Here is a 22,262-nt window from a genome sequence, read left to right as displayed (position 1 = left end):
AACTTCCCCGTCTTCGGTCTGACCTAAGCACAGTACATTAAATCATCTGATTTTATGTACTATGCCAATGAATACTTCAGCTTCAACCAAAACAATACACGAGCACACAATTAATACAAACTCATGGTAAACCAATCCAAACTAGACTGAAGAAAATAAGTGTCATGTCCCACTCCTCCGCTGACGGCCGGGTCAGGGAAATCCGAATCAGGCTTGCCTCTGCAGCTCTGCCCAAAGTCCTAGCAAAGTCCTCAGAGCAGGCAGGAGACCAGTAAGTGACTTCAGCAAGATAAGTTCGACTTTGCCTGACTCAGAGACTGCCAGAAAGCAGATCCTTTATATAGGCCATGGGGTGTGGCTCCATGACTCAGCACTCATTAAGGCCTGCCCCTCCCTTCCTTCTGTTGCCTCCGCCTATCCAATCTTCTGATCCGAGGGTCACTCCAATCAGCTGTTGTTGGAAGTAAACTTTCCTCAGGCTCACATGCTGTGGAGGAGGGGGAGGGGTCTAGCTGCTCCGTTTGCCTGGGCATGGAGCCAGGGCTGGGGCCGGGCGATGCTCCCTCCTCTGCAGCCTGCTTGGGCATGGAGCCAGGGCTGGGACCAGGAGGTGCCCCCTCCTCTGCAGCTTGTCTGGGCATGGAGCCAGAACTGGGGCCGGGAGGCATACATTCCTCCGTGTTCGGGAGCAGATAAGCAGACCCCGGCTGCGGTGAGAGCGGACAAGACACAACAATAAGGCTTTAGTAACAGAGTTGTCAACGCCTGAAAGGCACTACCTGACTCTGTGGTTTCTTCCCCAAATCCCCAAAACTTCAACCTTAGACTTTTTTAAAAAAAATTTGAATTTATATCCCGCCCTTCTCCAAAGACTCAGGGCGTCTTACACTATGTTAAGCAATAGTCTTCATCCATTTGTATATTATATACAAAGTCAACTTTTATTGCCCCCAACAATCTGGGTCCTCATTTTACCTACCTTATAAAGCAGGGGTGTCCAAACTTGGTCCCTTTAAGACTTTTGGACTTCAACTCCCAGAGTTCCTCAGCCAGCTTTGCTGGCTGAGGGACTCTGGGAGTTGAAGTCCAAAAGTCTTAAAGGGACCAAGTTTGGACACCCCTGTTATAAAGGATGGAAGGCTGAGTCAACCTTGGGCCTGGTGGGACTTGAACTTGCAGTAATTGCAAGCAGCTGTGTTAATAACAGACAGACTTAGTCTGCTGAGCCACCAGAGGCCCCTACTGTAGACCTCACCCCATTCTGTCTACTGTAGACTTCACCCCATTCCAAAGAGGTCTGTAAGGGGCGTGCATAAGCGCACCAGCGTGCCTACCGTCCCTGTCCTAATGTTTTCTTTTATTCGCATCTTTTACATGTATTTATAATTATGTTTACACTACTATCTGTCATAAAAGACATGCTTGACAAAATAAATAATTAAAAAAAAAATGAGTATAAGACACAGCTTAGTTTTTGGGGAGGAAAATGGGGGGAAAATTCCTAGTCTACCAGGTATTCATCTGGCTAGCGTCCTTAGTCTGGTCAGTTTCAGCACATTAGTTTGTTGATTTTTATCCCCTACTTGGGGATAAAAAACAGCTTCTAAAGCACAACCAGTTGTGCCCCTTTCTAGACCGGGATGCCCTATACACGGTCACTCACGCTCTCGTGACATCTTGTCTGGATTACTGCAATGCTCTCTACATGGGGCTCTCTACATGGGGCTCCCACGTAACACCTCTCCTGCTCAGACTGCACTGGCTGCCTGTGGCCTTCCGGGTGCGCTTCAAGGTTTTGGTAATGATCTTCAAAGCGCTCCATGGCATAGGGCCGGGCTATTTACGGGACCGTCTGCTGCTACCGAATACCTCTCACCGACCCGTGCGCTCTCACAGAGAGGGACTCCTCAGGGTGCCATCAGCTAGGCAGTGCCGTCTGGCGACACCCAGGGGAAGGGCCTTCTCTGTGGGGGCTCCCACCCTTTGGAACGAGCTTCCCCCTGGACTTCGTCAACTTCCGGACCTCCGAACCTTTCATGAGCTTAAAACTCATCTATTCATCTGCGCAGGACTGGACTAGATTTTAGATTTTAAATTTAAATTGGTTTTAATGGGTTTTATTATGTATATTGTTATTTTTAATTATTTGGCTATTTGGAATAAGTTTTTTAATGGATGTTTTATTTTGTATTTATATGTATTTTTATCTGCCTGTAAACCGCCCTGAGTCCCTAGGGAGATAGGGCGGTATATAAATACGAAAAATAAATAAATAAATAAAAACTATTCTTTGGAGAGAGAAGCAATGAGAAAAGCAGGCAAACCACAGAGATTATCACTTCACTCGCTAGCGCCTCGTTAGGGCTGAAAAAAAACCTTCACAGCTGAGAGTCGGAGGGAGCAGGCAAAGCACGGAAGATCGCTTCACTGAAAAAAGCTACTGAAGCACAGCTGAGAGTCGGAGGGATCAGGGAAAGCACAGAGATTGCTTCACTTTCTAGTGCCTCGTTAGGGCTGAAAAAAGCTTTGAAAAAGCTAAATTCAGAGTATAAGACACACCCAAATTTTCAGCCTCTTTTAGGAGGGAAAAAAGTGCATCTTATACTCTGAAAAATACGGTAATCTATGCTCATCTGATCTCCCCTTTTATGCATTCTGTGTTAGGTGTCTCGGTATGCTTACCTGTCTTATTTGAATTCCCAGCCTGAATGGGGACTGGATTTTTAAAAGCATTATTAGTCAGCCACAGTGGCACAGTGGTTGGAGTGCAGTACTGCAGGCTATTTCTGCCGGCTGCCGGCTGCCTGAAATTTGGCAGTTCGAATCTCACCAAGCTCAAGGATGACTCAGCCTTCCATCCTTCTGAGGTTGGTAAAATGAGGCCCCAAATTATTGGGGATGACAGGCTGACTCTATAAACCACTTAGAAGGGCTATAAAGCAGCTCAGCGGTTCAAATCCCTAGTGCTGCTGTGTAACGGGGTGAGCTCCCATTACTTGTCCCAGCTTCTGCCAACCTAGCAGTTTTGAAAGCATGTAAAAATGTAAGTAGAAAAAATAGGGACCACCTTTGGTGGGAAGGTAACAGTGTTCTGTGCGCCTTTGGTGTTGAGTCATGCCGGCCACATGACCACGCTGGCTCTTCAGCTTTGAAACGGAGAGGAGCACCGCCCCTTAGAGTCAGCAACAACTAGCACATATGTGCAAGGGGAACCTTTACCTTTTTATAAAGCACTATGAAATGATGTATAAGTCTATTGTAGTCCTCCCTCCCTCTCTCCCTTCCTTCCATCCATCCATGGTACCACACTGGTTAGAATGCAACATTACAGGCTAACTCTGCCCACAGTCTGGAGTTCAATCCTGACCAGCTCAAGGTTGACTCATCCTTCCATCCTTCTGAGGTGGGTAAAAAGAGGACCCAGATTGTTGGGGGCAATAGGCTGACTCTGTAAACCATTTAGAGAGGGCTGTGAAGCACTGTAAAGTGGTATATAAGTCTAAGTGCTATTGCTATTATGACCCAATTAATTTAAATTACCCAGCAGAATGTAGCCTCCAAGTCTGCAAATAATTTTGCAAAATGGTGTGTTCATTAACAACAGAATCCTTTCCAAGTTAAAATAACGAGTCTAGGATAACTCACAGCAGCCAGCTTGCCGTAGCCTACTCACCCTGATCTTTTACCCGCCACTGTTTCTTTGACATTACTTTAATTTTTGTCATTTCCATTTCATTTTGTCCTTCCACCGGGACCCTGTCTTTAAGGATTCTGTTCTACCATTTCTTTGAAGTATACAAGAATTACACTAATATAAAAGAAATTTTGGAATAGAATCATTAGAGCAAGGACACTGAAGGAGGGACAAAATGAAACCGGAATGACAAAAATTAAAATAACGTTGAAGAAACAGTGGCGGACAATGGAACGACTTGCCTCCAGAAGTTGTGAATGCTTCGACATTGGAAGTTTCTAAGCAAAGATTGGACAACCATTTGTCTGAAGTGGTATAGGGTTTCCTGCCTGGGCAGGGGTTTGGACTAGAAGACTGGTCTGTCCCCCCTCGCCTCCGTCCGAGCGATGGCTTAATTAGCCGGCACTAGCAGCTCTGGCAGCAAACTAGGGAGCATCTGCCAAGTGTCTCTGTTATCTCCCTCGACGCCGATGAATCAAACAGTACTTCAGCTCTTAGTTAAGCAGTTGATTTGCCTGCTACAAAGAGGCATAGCAGTTCTTGCTGCCTTTATATCTGTGTGGTGTGGCTCCATGACTCAGCACTTCCTAGGCCTGCCCCACCCCTACTTCTGTTGTTCCCGCCTCTCCTGCCTACGAAACCTAGGGTCCAGCCAGGCCTGATTGCCATCAGCTGGGTCTGGAGGCGTGGCCTTGGGGGGGAAAGAGTCAGGGGACGGAGGCCTCGTTATCTCCTCCACTTGGCCTGCCTCTGGCTCCTGGAGCTGAGCCAGGGAAGCCGGTGCTCCCGAAGTAAGTCCTGACGGCCCTTCCCCCTCACTTTCCAAGTCACTTTCTGGCAGGGGGCCCAGCTCGGTGGGCGCAGACACAACAAAGACCTTCCAACTCTGTTATTCTGTTATTAAAACAAGGACACTGAAGGAGGGACAGAATGAAATGGGAATGACAAAAATTAAAACAAAGTTGAAGAAACAGTGATGGAAAACAGTGTAGTTATGTTAAATTATCCCATGTTAAATTTTCCTGCAACAAGTTGTCCTGTGGCGAGTTGTCCTCATTAAGTTGGGCAGGTGAGTTGGCCGGGATGAGTTGGCCGGGATGAGTTGTCCCATTTCGAAAATAACAGCTAGCAAATTTGATGCGCATCACTCAATCACGGAAACCTTTGGGTAAAGGCAGATGGAAGATTGAAGTTTTGCAAGATTCATCTAAAAACTTCCGTTGGCTATCCCTGTTCCCATTATGAATTATTTGCTAATTGTTCTGTGATAATGGTTAACGCTCCAGTTAATAAAGAAATCCATCTTTAAATATAGAGTGCAGTAAGAGATGGTGCGTGTTGGAAAGCGGCTTTTTGAGTTACTATGAGAATGAGAAGATGGCCACCCCAAATGGGACGTTGGACATCGGTGAAGTCATCTGTCTTGTCATTCATAAGTCGGAAGACACCTTACCCATGGGGTAAGTATGGGGTCTTTGTTGGTTTTCGTTAACGATTTTCTCTGTCGGTGTTGATATTATTGTTGTTGTTGTTGTTGTTGTTGTTATTATTATTATTATTATTATTATTATTATCTTTTATTCATTAAACATGAAACTCAGTCAACTGAACATCTAAAAATGTGTCACAAATACGCTTAACTGATGCTCATGATTGATACGGGTTGCTGCCAGCATCCTAGGGATCAACCAAGTTATCTTCTTAAGATATATGATGTTCCGAGTAATGCAGTTTTTTTGCAGTTCCGCTGGTGTTTTTGCAGGAAGCTGCAATTTCTTGATGTGTTTTGTAAAATTCTTGGACATGGTACCAAGTGCCCCGATGACAATGGATATCACTGTTGTTGTTGTTGTTTTTATAACTTTTTATAATGGTTGTTACATTCTTACTGTGGAAGTTTTAATTCTGGATTTCTCATTGTAAATTGCTGGAAGTTCACTGCCGATCCAAAGATAAGGAAATAGAACACAGAATCATAGAGCTGGAAGGAACCTTGCAAGTCTTCTAGTCCAGCCCCTGCTCAAGCAGGAGACTCTATGCCATTCCGGAGAAATGATTGTCAAGTCTCTTTTTGAAAGCTTCCAGTGATGGAGCACCTACAACTTCTGAGTTCCACTGCTTCAGTGGTGGGATTCTACCGTTTCGGACTGGTTCGGGAGAACCGTTTGCTCTGACTTTCAGCCATGAATGAACTGGTTCTCTCTTTGAAACAGGCCTGTCTACTCCTGCATTATACTTACCTATATTTCTGCTTTCAAAGCCCAGCTGATCAGGGCAGCAAAGTGGATTGCTGCTCCTCAGCTGTTTTGCTTGCTCTCAGCAACGCGGAAGTTTAATTTTTTGCAAAGTGTGCATGCGAGTGCTCATCTGGCGCGCACCCTCAGCGAACCAGTTGTTAAACCGGTAGGATCTCACCACTGCACTGGTTGATTGACGGTTGATTGAATGAAATGGAATCAATGAATGAATCAATGGATGAATGAATCAATGATTGAATTGGCAAATCAATGAATGGCGTGAGTAAATGAATGAATGAATGATCTGAATGAATGATCTGAATGAATGAATGAATGATCTGAATCAGTGAATGAATGATCTGAATCAATGAATCAATAAATGAAGTGAGTGAGTGAGTGAGTAAATGAATGAATGAATCGATTGAATTGACGAATCAATGAATGGCGTGAGTAAATGAATGAATGAATGATCTGAATCAATGAATGAATGATCTGAATCAGTGAATGAATGATCTGAATCAATGAATCAATAAATGAAGTGAGTGAGTGAGTGAGTGAATGAATGAATCAATGATTGAATTGACGAATCAATGAATGGCGTGAGTAAATGAATGAATGAATGATCTGAATGAATGATCTGAATCAATGAATGAATGATCTGAATCAGTGAATGAATGATCTGAATCAATGAATCAATAAATGAAGTGAGTGAGTGAGTGAGTGAGTAAATGAATGAATGAATCAATGATTGAATTGACGAATCAATGAATGGCGTGAGTAAATGAATGAATGAATGATCTGAATGAATGATCTGAATCAATGAATGAATGATCTGAATCAGTGAATGAATGATCTGAATCAATGAATCAATAAATGAAGTGAGTGAGTGAGTAAATGAATGAATGAATGCTCTGAGAAATTAAACTCACACATTATGGACAGCATAAAGACTTTGAATTTTCTCTCTTCCAATAAAACATTACTCTTAATGAACAATGAAATTAAAATTACTTGATATTGATTGGTCTTTTAAAATTAGTAGGTTTAAGAGTTCATGGCAGGTCTGGCAATATACAAATGAAGCGAGTGAGTGAGAGTGGATGGATGGATGGATGGATGAATAAACAAATGAATGAATGAATGATCTTCTGAGAAATGATCCTTGTGTTTTATAGGCAGTGTGAAGACTTTGAATTTGCTCTTTCCCAATAAAACTTTACTCTTAATGAATGTAGTGAAATTTAAAATTCCTTGGTATTCAATTGCTCTTTTTAAATCGGTGGAGCTTGTAAAAATGTCAAACTTTTCCAGAGGTATGAGGATATTCCTGTCAATTTTTTTTAAGGCAGGATCCTCATCTCTGATAGCTCCGGGGGTACTTGTTCCGGGAGGCAAAACAGATTTGAAAGGTGTTAGCTCTGTGTGTATGAAATAATCTTTTTTTTTTTAACAAATAAGGAGGTGGAATAATTAGAAGCACCTCTAGCAATTTCTCCCCTGCCTGTGTCCAAGTAAGGCGGAACCTCCTGACGCCGTAGGTTTGCCCAGATGTGAAATTCTTATTTTTTCCCCTCTATTTATTCCAGCTGGAATAGAAAAATTCTTCATTAGACTATCAAATGCATATTGATTCCCCATTATCTTCCAAACAAATGCAACACAAGTAAAGCACTTGAGAGGGCAAAAAACTCTTGCAGTCCGTTTCCAAGGCAAGAGGAATAAGTCCTGAGAACAAACTGTACCCCTTATTGTTTTCCTTTTGTAAAGCTAATGCTACATAAATTTGATTCATCGTCTCCTTGGCAATTTTAGAGCGATGTTTACTTTTGAAGTCTACTTACTGTCAGAACGTGCCTTTCTCTTCGGAGCCGACACGGCGAATTCTCAACGAAAATGGACTCGGGCAATTGCTAAGGTAATTTTGGTAATTATCTGTTCACGTTAAAAACAGACACCTTTAAAGGAAATGGAGAGAAAACACTTTTGTTTTAACAAGGAGATCTCAGACAAAGCGGGTTTTTTTTTGTTTTTTTTAATGGAAGCAAATTTAGATCGCAAAGAAGTAAAATTGTTTTCTTGGTTAATGGCAACGGTTCTTGTTGCTTTTTAAGAAACGGTGCGGTTAAACATAAATAAAATCTAGGGTTTTTTTTTCAAAAAAATCTTGAGTTAAGAAACTCCACCCAAGTTTTTACAGGTAGAAGCCATTTTAAGAGTAGATGTTTTCTTTCTTTCATGGTATATCCAAGGCTTTTTGCCCAAGCTCAGGGGTGAAACGCTACCGGCTCAGGCTGGTTTGCCTGAACCGGTAGTAAAAAATGCTACTGGTTCACCCGAACAGGCACTAAAAAAATGCTTTAAAAAAGTAAAAAAAAAAAAAGAGGTTCTGACAGTTGCGTGGCACAGCTGATTGTCACAGCTGATTGTCGGAAGTTTTTAAAAACATTTTTAGTTAAAAAATACTAAGAATTTTTTAAAAAGTTGGCCACACCCACCTAGTCACATGATCCCCCCTCACCAAGCCACACCCACAAAATTGGTAGGGAAAATTTTTGAATTTCACCACTACCCAAGCTATCATCGTTTCTTTCCCGTCTTCATCTTTCATTTTAGAACTTCACAGACATTATATATTTTCTTTATTAATTTTTCATCCGTCCCTAAAAATATCTAATCAAGTACTCTTGGCTCTTTATAGAATCCTTGTGTCTCGGCGTCTTTCACGTATCTTGATTATATTTGCAAGTATGTCTACCATGCTAGGTCTGTTCCTTGGTTTTGCAGTTCCTGTATCATTTTTAATTTCCCATCTTCATTTAAGATGTCTTTATATGTTACAATTCTTTCCAAGTTAATAACATTTGGATGTATCAATGCTTCCATCTTAGAAAGCCCGACTGGTATTTTCCTATAATTTTTTGTTTCAACTTTTTCTCACGCTATAAATAGTGATTTTTTTTATATATAATGTCTTTGGAAGTATCTGGGTATTTTATTCTTCCCACAAAAAAGCATGTCACCCCAGTTGAAAATCATGTTCCTCCAATAGTAATAATCTTATATGTCTCCGATTTATTCCCTCTTTCAGTGATAGCAAAGCTCCCAATCTAGTAACCCAAAACCCCCATTGTTTTTTAGATTCTTGTAGCATTTTCAATCTTATTTTTGCTCTTTCCCCCTGCCAAATACAATAGTGGCCGAAATTGTGGAAACCTTTTGGGAAAAGTGTATTTTCTAAAATTAGCTAAGAACACCACTTTTTTTTCCGGGAGTAGTACCATAAAATTAGGTATCAATGGAAAGATAATTTAATCAAGAATGTAATGCAATAACTTTTATGAAGGATTGGCTGTTAGAATAGCAGTTACAGTATATACAGAAGAAAAGTGAAACACGTAGAAAAAACGACAAAAATGATCATCATGTCAGTGAATACTACGTTGGGCAACTTTTAGCATGAATGACGGCCTTACAACGTCTTTCCATGGAGTGAGCCAAGTCTTTGAGTTCTGCAGCTGTTATAATGTGACACCAAGATTGAAGAATTGCTTCTATTAATTGGGTTTTATTGCTGGGTCGCTTCTGACTAACAAGTTTCTTTCGTTGGTTCCCTAGATTTTCCATTGGGTGAAGGTCTGGGCTATTCCCAGGCCATTCCAGCAGTGGAATAGGATTATCTTGAAACTCAAAAAAAAAAAAAAAAGTGGTGTTATTAGCCATCAAACCTCAAAAATACATTTTCCCCTAAAGGTTTCCACAATTTTGACCACTACTGTATATTTTAAAATTAATTTATTCACTTCATTGAATTTTTTTTTTGGTCTAATTTTATAGGAATTGTTTGAAACAAAAAAAAAAAAGTAATTTTGGCAATATATTCATTTTTATAGTAGCTATTCTTCCCACATTCGGTAATTGCAAGTTCTTCCATTTCTCCAGATCTCATTTAATTTGTTGCATCAATTTTGTATAATTATCTTCTTCAATGGTTGCACGTCTTGCTATTAAATAGATTCCTAAATATTTTCCTTCCTTCACCACCTGAAGATTTATTTATTTTTTTCTTTCTTGAGCCAAAATTCTAACTTTTCTGTTTCGAAAAGTACTTGAAGAAGATTTTGTAGCCTTCTCTTGAACTTTTGAATTCTAAGCAGGAACTTTGGCTCAAATCTTTGTACTAATTTTCGTTTCTGTTCGAAATAGCACTTCGTACCTGAATTGGCCAGAGGTCTTCATGAAAGAGAAATTGATGTCATTGGCCAGTTGTTCTACAAGGATTGCCAGGACTTGGATAATTGGAAAAAAGGCTGGTTTGCTTTAGAGAAGACCAGCTTGTATTTTTGCCTCGAACTGGAAAATTCGCAAGAGAATTCAATGCATCTAAGGCGGCTCCAGGAGTTAAGTAAGACTTAAAAGAAAAAAAATATTAGATTGTTTTCATAACAGTTGTCAACTCGCAAAGCATCCCTGCTCTCGAGTTGCCATAGGTAAGGGGAATGGGAAACCGATGAAACAGCATGGCTGCCAAAGACAGATGCACATTCCAGACTTATCTCTCTCAAGGTTGTCTCCCAGGGTTACCCACAGCGACCTGAGGGGAGTGGTCTCTACAACCTGCAAAATTGCTTCGTTCTCTTTTCCTTGGGCCTGACAGCTGCTTCTTTCCTCTTTCCTACTTGCTAATTTCTCTTGTCCTGAGATGAATGGCTATTAAAAATCGATTATTTCCAACCCTCATTGTGCGTAAGTTTCCTACAGATTTCGTGCACTTAGGAAAAAAGCAGATTTGTTTAAGTTTGCAAACGGCTCTGCCTTTCATGTTTCAGCGATCAGCAGCTGCATCCAAAATGGAGAAAAAACAGATGTTCTGCTACTGGTCGAGAAAGGAAGGTAAGCTGTACATTCTACAGTAGGTGCTCAAGACAAGGGTGAGGGCTGAGGAAACCAGTTGGAGGGATTTGCTAGAAATCCTGGCAAATATCCATTTGCAGATGTGTGGGTGGGTACGTAGCTTTAGAAGACTTTCAAGACAGATGGAGATAGTTCTGCCTTGATGCTGTTCTGACCCAGCTCCCCAAACATGACAAACTCTCTGTATTTAAATAATAATTCCTTTATTAGGAGTGCCAGCAGCCCCAGCCAAAAGTTTCTCTCTCAACGCAGGCTAATAAGTCTCTCCGGCTGGAAAATAAATAGTTGTCTGCCACATCTATTCATCTCCACCCCCTGCCTCTTATCCCCAGCGCTAGGGTGTGGCTTCACTAGCAGCGGTGACTCTTCTGTCTCAAGGACTGGCCCATATATTTCCACTGCTCTCCTCTCCTCTGCCTTCTGTGCATCCGCGCACCAGACACTGGGCCCAGCTGTTCCTCCTCTTCCTCATCAGCCACCTCCAGACCTGGGGGCTGTTGACTCTCCATCTAGGGCTGACAGATGGCCCAGGCTCTGTCTCTTCTCTCTCTCTCTGCCAGCTCTATTCCCTCTTCTCCACTCGGAGCTCTCAGGTTGCCGTGATGCTGATCCTAACTCCCACGCTGCCTCCTCTGATTCGGTTCCTGGAGGGGCTGACAAGCCACAACAGATGCTTTGGATATTCTCAGAGGACTGCTTAATTCTCTTGAAAGGGCTGTGAAATAGAAACTTCATAGAAATAGAGCACTGGACTGCGTTTACCAAAATCGTATTGAGTCTATACGGTTAGAAGTAAAACCTTTGCTGGGAACCAGGCAGTGGAATTCTGATACACAAAGTTCATAAACCTGGTTCCATCCATTACAGATAGTCCTCGACTTATGACCGAAATTGAGCCCAGACTTGCTGTTGCTCGCTGAGATACTTGTGAAGTGAGCTTTGCTCCACCTTACGAACTTTCTTGCCAGGGTGGTTAAGTGAATCACTGCAGCTGTTAAAGTGAGTAACACGGTTGTTAAGCAAATCTGGCTTCCCCATCGACTTTATTTGTCAGAAGGTCTGGCGGGAGGGTGGGCTCGCATGCCCCTCTCTCCTGGTCACTGCAACTGTCATAAATATGAGGCAGTTGCCAAACATCCAAATTTTGATCATGTGGCCACGACGATACTGCAATGGTCGTAAGTGTGAAAAACGATCCTAAGTCACTTTTTTTTCAGGGATGTTGTAACTTTGGTCAAAAAAAAATAAGCTGTCGTAAGTCGAGAACTGCTTGCTCAGACCCAACTTTTGTCCTTTTGTTCCCTTAACAACTTAGTTTCGTTTCCTGAGGGAGCTTTCTCTGGCTTTTGTGCCTCCTGTTTTCATGACTTTTAGGTATGGTGGCTTTGGTCAAGTGCAGTTGTGAAATCCATTTTTTTTTTACTACCGGTTCTGTGGGCGTGGCTTGGTGGGCATGGCAGGGGAAGGATACTGCAAAATCCCCATTTCCTCCCCACTTCAGGGGAAGGATATTGCAAAATCCCCATTTCCTCCCCACTCTTGGGAGAAGGATATTGCAAAATCCCCATTCCTTCCCTGCTCCTGGGGGAAGGCTATTGCAAAATCCCCATTCCCTCCCTACTCCTGGGAGAAGGACACTGCAAAATCCCCATTCCCTCCCCACTCCAGGGGAAGGATACTACAAAATCCCCATTCCTTCCCTGCTCCTGGGGGAAGGCTATTGCAAAATCCCCATTCCCTCTCTACTCCTGGGGGAAGGACACTGCAAAATCCCCATTCCCTCCCCACTCCAGGGGAAGAATACTACAAAATCCCCATTCCTTCTCCGCTCCTGGGGGAAGGATATTGCAAAATCCCCATTCCCTCCCTATTCCTGGGGGAAGGCTATTGCAAAATCCCCATTCCCTCCCAACTCCTGGGGGAAGGTTACTGCAAAATCCCCATTCCCTCCCCACTCCTGGGGGAAGGATATTGCAAAATCCCCATTCCCACCCCACTCCTGGGGGAAGGATATTGCAAAATCCTCATTCCCTCCCCACTCCAGGGGAAGGATACTACAAAATCCCCATTCCTTCCCCGCTCCTGGGGGAAGGCTATTGCAAAATCCCCATTCCCTCCCTACTCCTTGGGGAAGGATACTGCAAAATCCCCATTCCCACCCCACTCCTGGGGGAAGGATATTGCAAAATCTCCATTCCCACCCCACTCTGTGGCCAGCCAGAGGTGGTATTTGCCGGCTCTCCAAACTACTCAAAATTTCCGCTACCGGTTCATCGAACTGCTCAAAATTCCACTCCCAGTTCTCCAGAACCTGTCGGAACCTGCTGGATTTCACCCCTGGTCTAGTGTCACACTTTGCCATTGCAGCATTTGTGTGATTGGTCCTTGCCCTGGCTTTTCATTGACAGAGAAAGCATTTTCACCTCTCTCTCTCTCTCTCCCTCCCTCCCTCCCTCTCTCTCTTTAAAATTTTTGATATCTTTTCTCAAACTTTTTTTGCAGAACCTTATACATCCGTGGCCACACCAGGTTGGATTTCACCGTCTGGCATAGTGCCATTGAAAAAGCAGCCGGTACCAATGGCAACCTCTTAGAAGATCAGCAACTCAGCAGAAATGACGTGCCGATTATAGTGAACAGCTGTATCGCATTTGTTACGCAGTACGGTAAGTGGAGACGGGCGTCTGTTCAGATTCCCGAAAATTGGAGATGCACTCGGATGGAGGACTTAAAAAGCATCACCATCAGATTCACAGCCTGTCGTGTCCCACTCCTCCGCTGACGACCGGGTCAGGGAAATCCGAATCAGGCATGCCTCTGCAGCTCTGCCAAAGTCCTAGCAAAGTTCTCAAGGCAGGCAGGAGACCAGAAAGTGACTTCAGCAAGATATGTTAGACTTTGCCTGACTCAGAGAATGCCAGAAAGCAGATCCTTTATATAGGCCATGGGGTGTGGCTCCATGACTCAGCACTTATCCAGGCCTGCCCTTCCCTTCCTTCTGTTGCTGCCGCCTATCAATTCTTCTGAAGCGAGGGTCACTCCAGTCTGCAGCTGTTGGTAATTGACCTTCCTCAGACTCACATGCTGTGGGGGAGGGGGAGGGGTCTAGTTGCTCCGTTTGCCTGGGCATGGAGCCAGAGCTGAGGGCTAGAGGTACTTCTTCCTCCTCAGCCTGTCTGGGCATGGAGCCAGGGCTGGAGCCGGGAGGCATACTAGGACATTCCTCAGCGTTCGGAAGCAGATAAGAAGGCCCCGGCTGCGGTGAAAGCGGGCGAGACACAACACAGCCCTCTTTTTGACTTGTGCAGTATACAGGTCCTCAATGGAAGGCAGGTTGGTAGCCATTGTTTTTTCTGCAGTTCTAATGATCCTCTGAAGTCTGTGTCTGTCTTACTGGGTTGCAGAACCAGACAGTTATAGAGGTTAATAGGCAGTTAATTTTTTTAATTAAGAGTTAAGGTCCTCTTCAAGATCTGATTTTTGTTTCCAGCAACATCACTGAAACAATTTCAAAACATTTTCTGCAGATGAAATATAAACAAGAGGCTCAGAGCCATTACGTGAGGTTGTTCCACATATAATGTCATGGAGCATCTTGTTTCTTTGACATTGGTTGGGGTTTTTTTTAATTATGTTTATTTTTTTCTTATTTAAGGTTTGGGAAGTAAACATATCTACCTGAAGAATGGAGATCCTTCATCTGTGAGGGAGCTTTTGGAATGTTTCAAAAAAGATGCCAGAAGTGTTAAGCTGAGGGCTGGGATGAACCGGCTGGAAGATGTTACCGATACATTAAAATGTTTTCTTTGTGAAATAGACGATGCACTACTGACCAAAGAACTTTATCCTTTTTGGATCTCAGCATTAGGTAATGCATTATGGAATAGCTCTGAAGCTCTATCGAGTGCACCTGGATAGAAGATAAAACATAGAATAATAGAGGTGGAACAGGGGAGAAATTCAGCAGGTCCTGCCGAACCGGTAGCGGAAATTTTGAGCAGTTCAGAGATCCAGCAAATACCACTTCTAGCTGGCTCCAGAGTGGGGTGGGAATGGGGATTTTATTTATTTATTTATTTATTTATTTATTTATTTATTTATTTATTTATTTTGTCACAACATCATATAAAAAGATTATATAGTATATAAACATATATATGAGTAAATATTAGGAGGTATAAGCATCTATATATATATGGGAAGAAGAAAAGAAAAACAATAGGACAGGAACGGTAGGCACGTTTGTGCGCTTATGCACGCCCCTTATGGTCCTCTTAGGAATGGGGTGAGGTCAACAGTAGAAAGTTTTTGGTTAAAGCTTTTAGGATTATGGGAAGAGACCACAGAGTCAGGTAAAGTATTCCAAGCACTGATGATTCTGTTACAGAAGTCATCTTTTCTGCAATCTAGATTAAAGCGGTTGACATTAAGTTTAAATCTGTTGGTTGCTCTTGTATCATTGCAATTAAAGCTGAAGTAGTCTTTGACAGGAAGGACATTACAATAGATTTTGCAGCATCCTTTCCCTGCCACCCCCGCCAAGCTACCCCCACCAAACCGTACCACGTCTACTAAGCCCCGCCCGCAGAACCGATAGTTAAAAAATTTTGATTTCACCTCTGAGATGGAAGGACCTTGGAGGTCTTCTAATCCAACCCCCTGCTCAAGCAGGAGACTCTATATTATTTCAGACAAATGGTCATCCAGTCTCTTCTTAAAAACTTCCAGTGTTGGAGCACCCACAACTTCTGAAGGCAACTTCTGTTCCACTGGTTGATCATTCTCATCAGTAAGAAATTTCTCCTTAGTTCTAAGTTGCTTCTCTCCTTGGTTAGTTTCCAATCACTGTTTCTTTGCTTGTCTTTTGGTGCTTTGGGAAAGAGTTTGATTCCCTTGTTTTTGTAGGAGGCCCTCAAATATTGGAACACTGCTATCCTGTCACCCCTGGTCCTTCTTTTCATTAGCTAAAGGTAAAGGTAAAGGTTCCACTGGCACGTATGTGCTAGTCGTTCCCGACTCTAGGGGGCGGTGCTCATCTCCGTTTCAAAGCCAAAGAGCCAGCGCTGTCCAAAGATGTCTCCGTGGTCATGTGGCCGGCATGACTAAATGCCAAAGGCGCACGGAACGCTGTTACCTTCCCACCAAAGGTGGTCCCTATTTTTTCTACTTGCATTTTTACATGCTTTCAAAACTGCTAGGTTGGCAGAAGCTGGGACAAGGAACGGGAGCTCACCCTGTTGCACGACAGCACTAGGGATTCGAACCGCCGAGCTGCCGACCTTTCGATCGACAAGCTCAACGTCCTAGCCCCTGAGCCACGGCGTCCCTTCTTTTCATTAGCTAGACGTAACACAATTCCTGTAACTGTTCTTCATGTGTTTTAGCCTCCACCCCCCCTGATCATTTTTGGTGCTCTTCTCTGCACTCTTTCCAGAGTATCAACATCTTTTTTATGTGGTGGTGACCAAAACTCAGTTGTGACCAAAGGCTTAGTTGTGGTCATAAGTCAAGGACCACCTGTATTTGTAATTGTGTCGATGAAGGAGAAGGCGATTGGCTAAATAATCTTTGCAAATACCTTGGTGCTGCTGAAGGGACAGGTCAATTCCAGTCGTCTTTTCCTCCACATGGTGGTTATTTCCAGGTAATTCAATTTCTACCCTTCCTCTTCTCCATCAGATACACTGGATGACAAAGACAGGGTGAGAAAATACAGCACCTTCATTCGCACTCTTCCACCCGTCAACAAAGCAACTCTGGCTGCATTAATGGAACATCTTTACAGGTCAGTCTGAAAGCATGACTCGAGCTGGAGATGTGATAACCATCATCGTCAGAATAGAGCTGGAAAGCATGCGCCTGGCCTCAAAAACGTGCCTAAATAGGACGGCATAGAGCCGATTTCCGCTACCAGTTCGGGCGAACCGGTCTTAACCGGCTGAATGCCACCTCTGACGTATACTTCTCCAGCATTAGCTGATACTGTCTCCTGTATTATACATGTGAAGTGGGGTTAATAAAACTGTAGCCTGCAAAGACATCCTGGGAATGCACATCAGAATGTCAGAATTGGAAGAGACCTTAGAGGACTTCTAGTCCAACCCCCTGCTCTTAACAGGAGACCCTATACCCGTGACGGCGAACCTATGGCATCATGTACCACAGGTAGCACGCAGAGCCATATCTGTGGACATGCGAGCGTTGCCCTAGCTCAGCTCCACTGCGCATGCTCGCACATGCCAGCTGATTTTCGGGCCTTCCAGACTCACCAGAAATTGGGAAACACGCCATATTCAGCCTCTGGGGAGGGGAGGCCTTTTTTGCCCTCCCCAGGCTCCAAGAAAGCCTCTGGAGTCCGGGGAGGGTGAAAAACGCCCTTCTGGGCCCACTGGTAACTTTTTTGCCATCATGTGCCAAAAAACAGAGGGAGCGCGGGGTGGTCGCTTCTGCATGCATGGGAGCATGGGACGTGGGGAGGTGTTGCACTATGGGTGTGGGCATGTGCATGCATGACTCCCCCGCACTCCCCCCACTTTTGGCACATGACGGGAACAAAGGTTAGCCATCACTGCCCTCTACCATTCCAGAGAAATGGTAGTTGAGTCTCTTTTTGAAAGCCTCCAGTGATGGAGCACTCACAACTTCTGAGTTCCACCGGTTGATTGATGGCTGATCGAATGGAAATTTCCCCTTAGTTCTCTTATCTTACAATTAAGTAGAAGAATAGCAGTAGCAATAGCACTTAGTCTTATATACCGCTTCACAATGCTTTACAGCCCTCTCTAAGCGGTTTACAGAGTCAGCGTGTTGTGCCCAATAATTGGGGTTCCCATTTTAGTGACCTCGGAAGGATGGAAGGCTGAGTCAATCTTGAGCCGATGAGAATCAAACTGCTGGAAGTTGGCAGAATTAGCCAGCAATACTTGAGTCTAACTACAAGGAAGGAAGGAAGGAAGGAAGGAAGGAAGGAAGGAAGGAAGGAAGGAAGGGGAAGGGAAGAAGGAAGGAAGGAAGGAAGGAAGGAAGGAAGGAAGGAAGGAAGGAAGGAAGGAAGGAAGGAAGGGCAATGGCAATAGAACTTTGACTTATATACTGCTTCATAAAGCTTTACAGCACTTTGTAATTGGTTTACAGAGACAGCATATCGCCTCAACAATCTGGGTCCTCATTTTACCAAACTCGGAAGGATGGAAGGCGGAATCAAACTTGAGACATTGAGGATCAAACTCCTGGCAGTTGGCAGAATTAGCCTGCAATTCTGCATTTTAACCACTCAGAAGGGAGGGAGGGAGGGAGAGAAGGAAGAAAGGAAGGAAGGAAGGAAGGGCAATAGCAATGTTACTAATACTTATATGCTGCTTCACAATGGTTTGCAGCCCTCTCTAAGCGGTTTACAGAGTCAGCATATCGTCCCAAACAATCTGGGTCCTCATTTTACCACCTTGGAAGGATGGAAGGCTGAGTCAACCCTGATTCAGTCAGGATCGAACTCCTGGCAATGGGAAGAGTTAGCTTGCAATACTGCATTCTAACCACTGAACCACCACAGCTCAAGAAAGGGATTGGGTCAAACTAAGGGCATGAGAATCAATCCGTGAGCTGGGAAAATCAGTTCATGAGCTGGAAACACATAGAAGTTCAATTTAATGTGAACGTCTCTTTGAGTCGAACTCTGGTGTGTGTGTGTGTGAGAGAGAGAGAGTGTATTTGTTTTCTGAGGTTTTCGCAGGTGTTTGTATGTAGGTCTTTGGTTATTCGGGTTTTCTCCCGCATAAAATTGGAGGTGTCTTGGTGACGTTTCGACGAAATCCCATTCATCATCTTCAGGCTAGGTGTTTACAGCTTCGTGCTTCTAGGAGAAATGTGTGATTGCAGCTGTTTCTTCCTTCCAGACCGCAGCTGCATCATTAGCCATTTCAAACCCCTCCAATCCATACATGCAGCAGACTGACACCCACCATGAAGATGTAGCATGACCACAAATGCAAAGCCAAACAACAGCAATGCAGCTCACCAACTCAAATCCCCCTGCATCTCAGACCAACCTGAGCACAACCAAGCCCCCCCAAACAGAACATACCCCCAGCCAATCAGAGCACAGCCAACCCCACCATCCAATCAGAGCACAGCCAAAGCCTTAACCAATCAGAACACACCTCCACCCAATCAGAACACAGCCAAGCTCCCAACAAATCAGTTCAAACCCCCACTAGCAGTTAAAAGGAAGAAACAGCTGCGATCACACATTTCTCCTAGAAGCACGAAGCTGTAAACACCTAGCCTGAAGATGACGAACGGGATTTCGTTGAAACGTCGCCAAGACACCTCCAATTTTATGCAGGAGAAAACCCGAATAACCAAAGACCTACACACACACACACACACACACACACACACACACACACACACACACACACATATATATAGGTCTTTGGTTATTCGGGTTTTCTCCCGCATAAAATTGGAAATGTCTTGGTGACGTTTCGACGAAGTCTCATTCGTCATCTTCAGGCTAGGTGTTTACAGCTTCGTGCTTCTAGGAGAAATGTGTGATTGCAGCTGTTTCTTCCTTCCAGACTGCAGCTGCATCATTAGCCATTTCAAACCCCTCCAATCCATACATGCAGCAGACTGACACCCACCATGAAGATGTAGCACTACCACAAATGCAAAGCCAAACAACAGCAATGCAGCTCACCAACTCAAATCCCCCTGCATCTCAGACCAACCTGAGCACAACCTAGTCCCACCCCCAAACATAACACACCCCCATCCAATCAGAGCACAGCCAAACCCCCAACCAATCAGAGCACAGCCAAACCTTAACCAATCAGAACACACCTCCACCCAATCAGAAAACAGCCAAGCTCCCAACCAATCAGTTCAAACCCCCACTAGCAGTTAAAAGGAAGAAACAGCTGCAATCACACATTTCTCCTAGAAGCACGAAGCTGTAAACACCTAGCCTGAAGATGACGAACGGATTTCGTTGAAACGTCACCAAGACACCTCCAATTTTATGCAGGAGAAAACCGAATAACCAAAGACCTACACACACACACACACACACACACACACACACATTGGTGACGTTCGACGAAACCCCATCCCTCATCTTCAGGCTAGGTGTTTACAGCTTCGTGCTTCTTGGAAAAATTCCCCCTAGAAGCACAAAGCTGTAAACACCAGCCTGAAGATGACGAATGCGACTCCGTTGAAACGTCGCCAAGACACTTCCAATCTTACGCGGGAGAAAACCCGAATAACCAAAGACCTACATACAACCACCCGCGAAAACCTCAGAAAACATTATATATATATATATATATATATATATATATATATATATATATATATATATATATATATATATATATATATATATATATATTTATTTATTTAACGGAATTATGAACTTTATCCTCAGGGTTCAGAAATGTTCAGAAATCAACCTGATGGAGCCCCACAATCTGGCGATGGCTTTCTCCTCCTGCTTATTTCAAACCAAAGGACAAACGAGTGAAGAAGTTGATGTGGTAGAAGACTTAATTGTAAATTATGTGCAGCTTTTTGATGTGAGTACTTGGCATATTGATCCAATCTCCCCAGAGGTAAAATTCAGGCAACTAAGATGCTTCGTCTCTTTGCTTGGGAAGCTTCTTATTATTATATATTTTATTCATTAAACATGAAATTCAGTCAACTGACCATTCAAAAATGCATCACAAATACCATTGACTGGTGCTAATGGTTGATACAGGTTGCTGCCAGCGTCCTAGCTATCAACCAAGTACCTTCTTAAGATGTGCGATGTTTCAAGAAGCACAGTTTTTTGCACTTCCGATGATGATGATTTAAATAAAGCTTGGTGTGATATTTGTTTTATAATCTGAATTGTTCTGAACATGGTAACCCAGGGTTCTGTTGAATTGGCTGCCTTCAGCTGTGGACTCCTGTGATTTTCATTAAAGATGTAGAATATTGGAAAACCCTTAGGAGCTCTGGGTGAAGCTAACGCTGTGTTTTTCGTTTACTGTTGTTACGTCTCTGGTGTCATTCCCCACAGAACTGGCTTATTTACAAAGTCAGGAGCATATGAAGTTTTCCATGAGCATGATAGGTGTGCTTCCAAAATGCTGTCTGCTTCCTTCCTTCCTTCCTTCCTTCCTTCCTTCCTTCCTTCCTTCCTTCCTTCCTTCCTTCCTTCCTTCCTTCCTTCCTTCCTTCCTCTGTCCCTCCCTCCCTTCCTTCCTTCCCCGTTCCTTTCCCTCTCATCTCCTTCCTTCCTTCCCTCTCTCCCTCCCTACATTACCTTTCATTACATTACATCACATTGCATTGCATTGCATTGCATTACGTTATGTTATATTACATTAGTTATTACACTAATTGGAAATGTAATACAGATGGATGGATGGATGGATGGATGGACGGATGGACAGACAGACAGGCAGACAGAGACAGACAGATATAAACATAGATATAGATATAGCTATGGATGGATGGAGATAGATGATAGATAGATAGATAGATAGATAGATAGATAGATAGATAGATAGATAGATAGATATAGATAGATAGATAGATAGATAGATAGATAGATAGATAGATAGACAGACAGACAGACAGACAGACAGACAGACAGACAGACAGACAGACAGATAGATAGATCTGGTGGCCCCCAAGGGTAGGGTCTTCTCTGTTGGAGCTCCTACTCTTTGGAACGAACTTACCCCTGGTTTACGCCAATTGCCTGATCTTCGGACCTTTCGCCGTGAGCTGAAAACACATTTATTTATTCAAGCGGGACTGGCTTAAAAGTTTTATTAAATTTTATTGGGGCTATGTATGAATTTTAGGGTTTTAAAATTGACTCTTTTAAATTTCGGCCATTTATATAATTATGCTTGGTTTTAAGTTTTTTGTTTTAATGTGTATATTGTATGGTTTTATTATTTGGCTGTTCACCACCCTGAGTCCTTCGGGAGAAGGGCGGTATAAAAATCTAAATAAAACTAAAACTAAATTAAAAACTAAAAGATAGACAGACAGACAGACAGAGACAGATAGAGACAGATATAAATATAGATACAGGTATAGATATAGATATAGATATGGATGGATGGAGATAGATGATAGATAGATAGATAGATAGATAGATAGATAGATAGATAGATAGATAGATAGATAAGAGAGAGAGAGATATGGACTAGATCTAAAGATAGCTAGCTAACTAGCTAGATGATAGATAGATAGATGAGAGAGAGAGATATGGAATAGATCTAACAATAGATAGATAGATAGATAGATAAGAGAGAGAGAGATATGGACTAGATCTAAAGATAGACAGACAGACAGACAGATAGATAGATAGATAGATGAGAGAGAGATATGGAATAGATCTAACAATAGATAGATAG

At 43.2% G+C, this 22,262-nt stretch overlaps 1 protein-coding gene across 1 annotated transcript in view; it reads left to right on the top strand.

Moving 5' to 3' along the window:
- ARAP2 (ArfGAP with RhoGAP domain, ankyrin repeat and PH domain 2) overlaps positions 1-22,262 on the top strand; it is an 87,369-nt gene that overhangs the window by 6,237 nt on the left and 58,870 nt on the right. The window contains exons 4-11 of the mRNA XM_058192502.1: positions 5,010-5,154; positions 7,744-7,846; positions 10,135-10,333; positions 10,758-10,821; positions 13,345-13,508; positions 14,498-14,710; positions 16,522-16,627; positions 20,270-20,417. Of these exons, the coding sequence (XP_058048485.1) occupies positions 5,010-5,154; positions 7,744-7,846; positions 10,135-10,333; positions 10,758-10,821; positions 13,345-13,508; positions 14,498-14,710; positions 16,522-16,627; positions 20,270-20,417 (1,142 nt within the window). The remainder of the gene's footprint in view (positions 1-5,009; positions 5,155-7,743; positions 7,847-10,134; positions 10,334-10,757; positions 10,822-13,344; positions 13,509-14,497; positions 14,711-16,521; positions 16,628-20,269; positions 20,418-22,262) is intronic.

The sequence above is a fragment of the Ahaetulla prasina genome, chromosome 8, assembly GCF_028640845.1.
Source record: "Ahaetulla prasina isolate Xishuangbanna chromosome 8, ASM2864084v1, whole genome shotgun sequence".
Lineage (NCBI taxonomy): Eukaryota > Metazoa > Chordata > Lepidosauria > Squamata > Colubridae > Ahaetulla > Ahaetulla prasina.
Note: the sequence above shows the minus strand (reverse complement) of the source record. Positions and strands in the feature narration are given on the sequence as shown.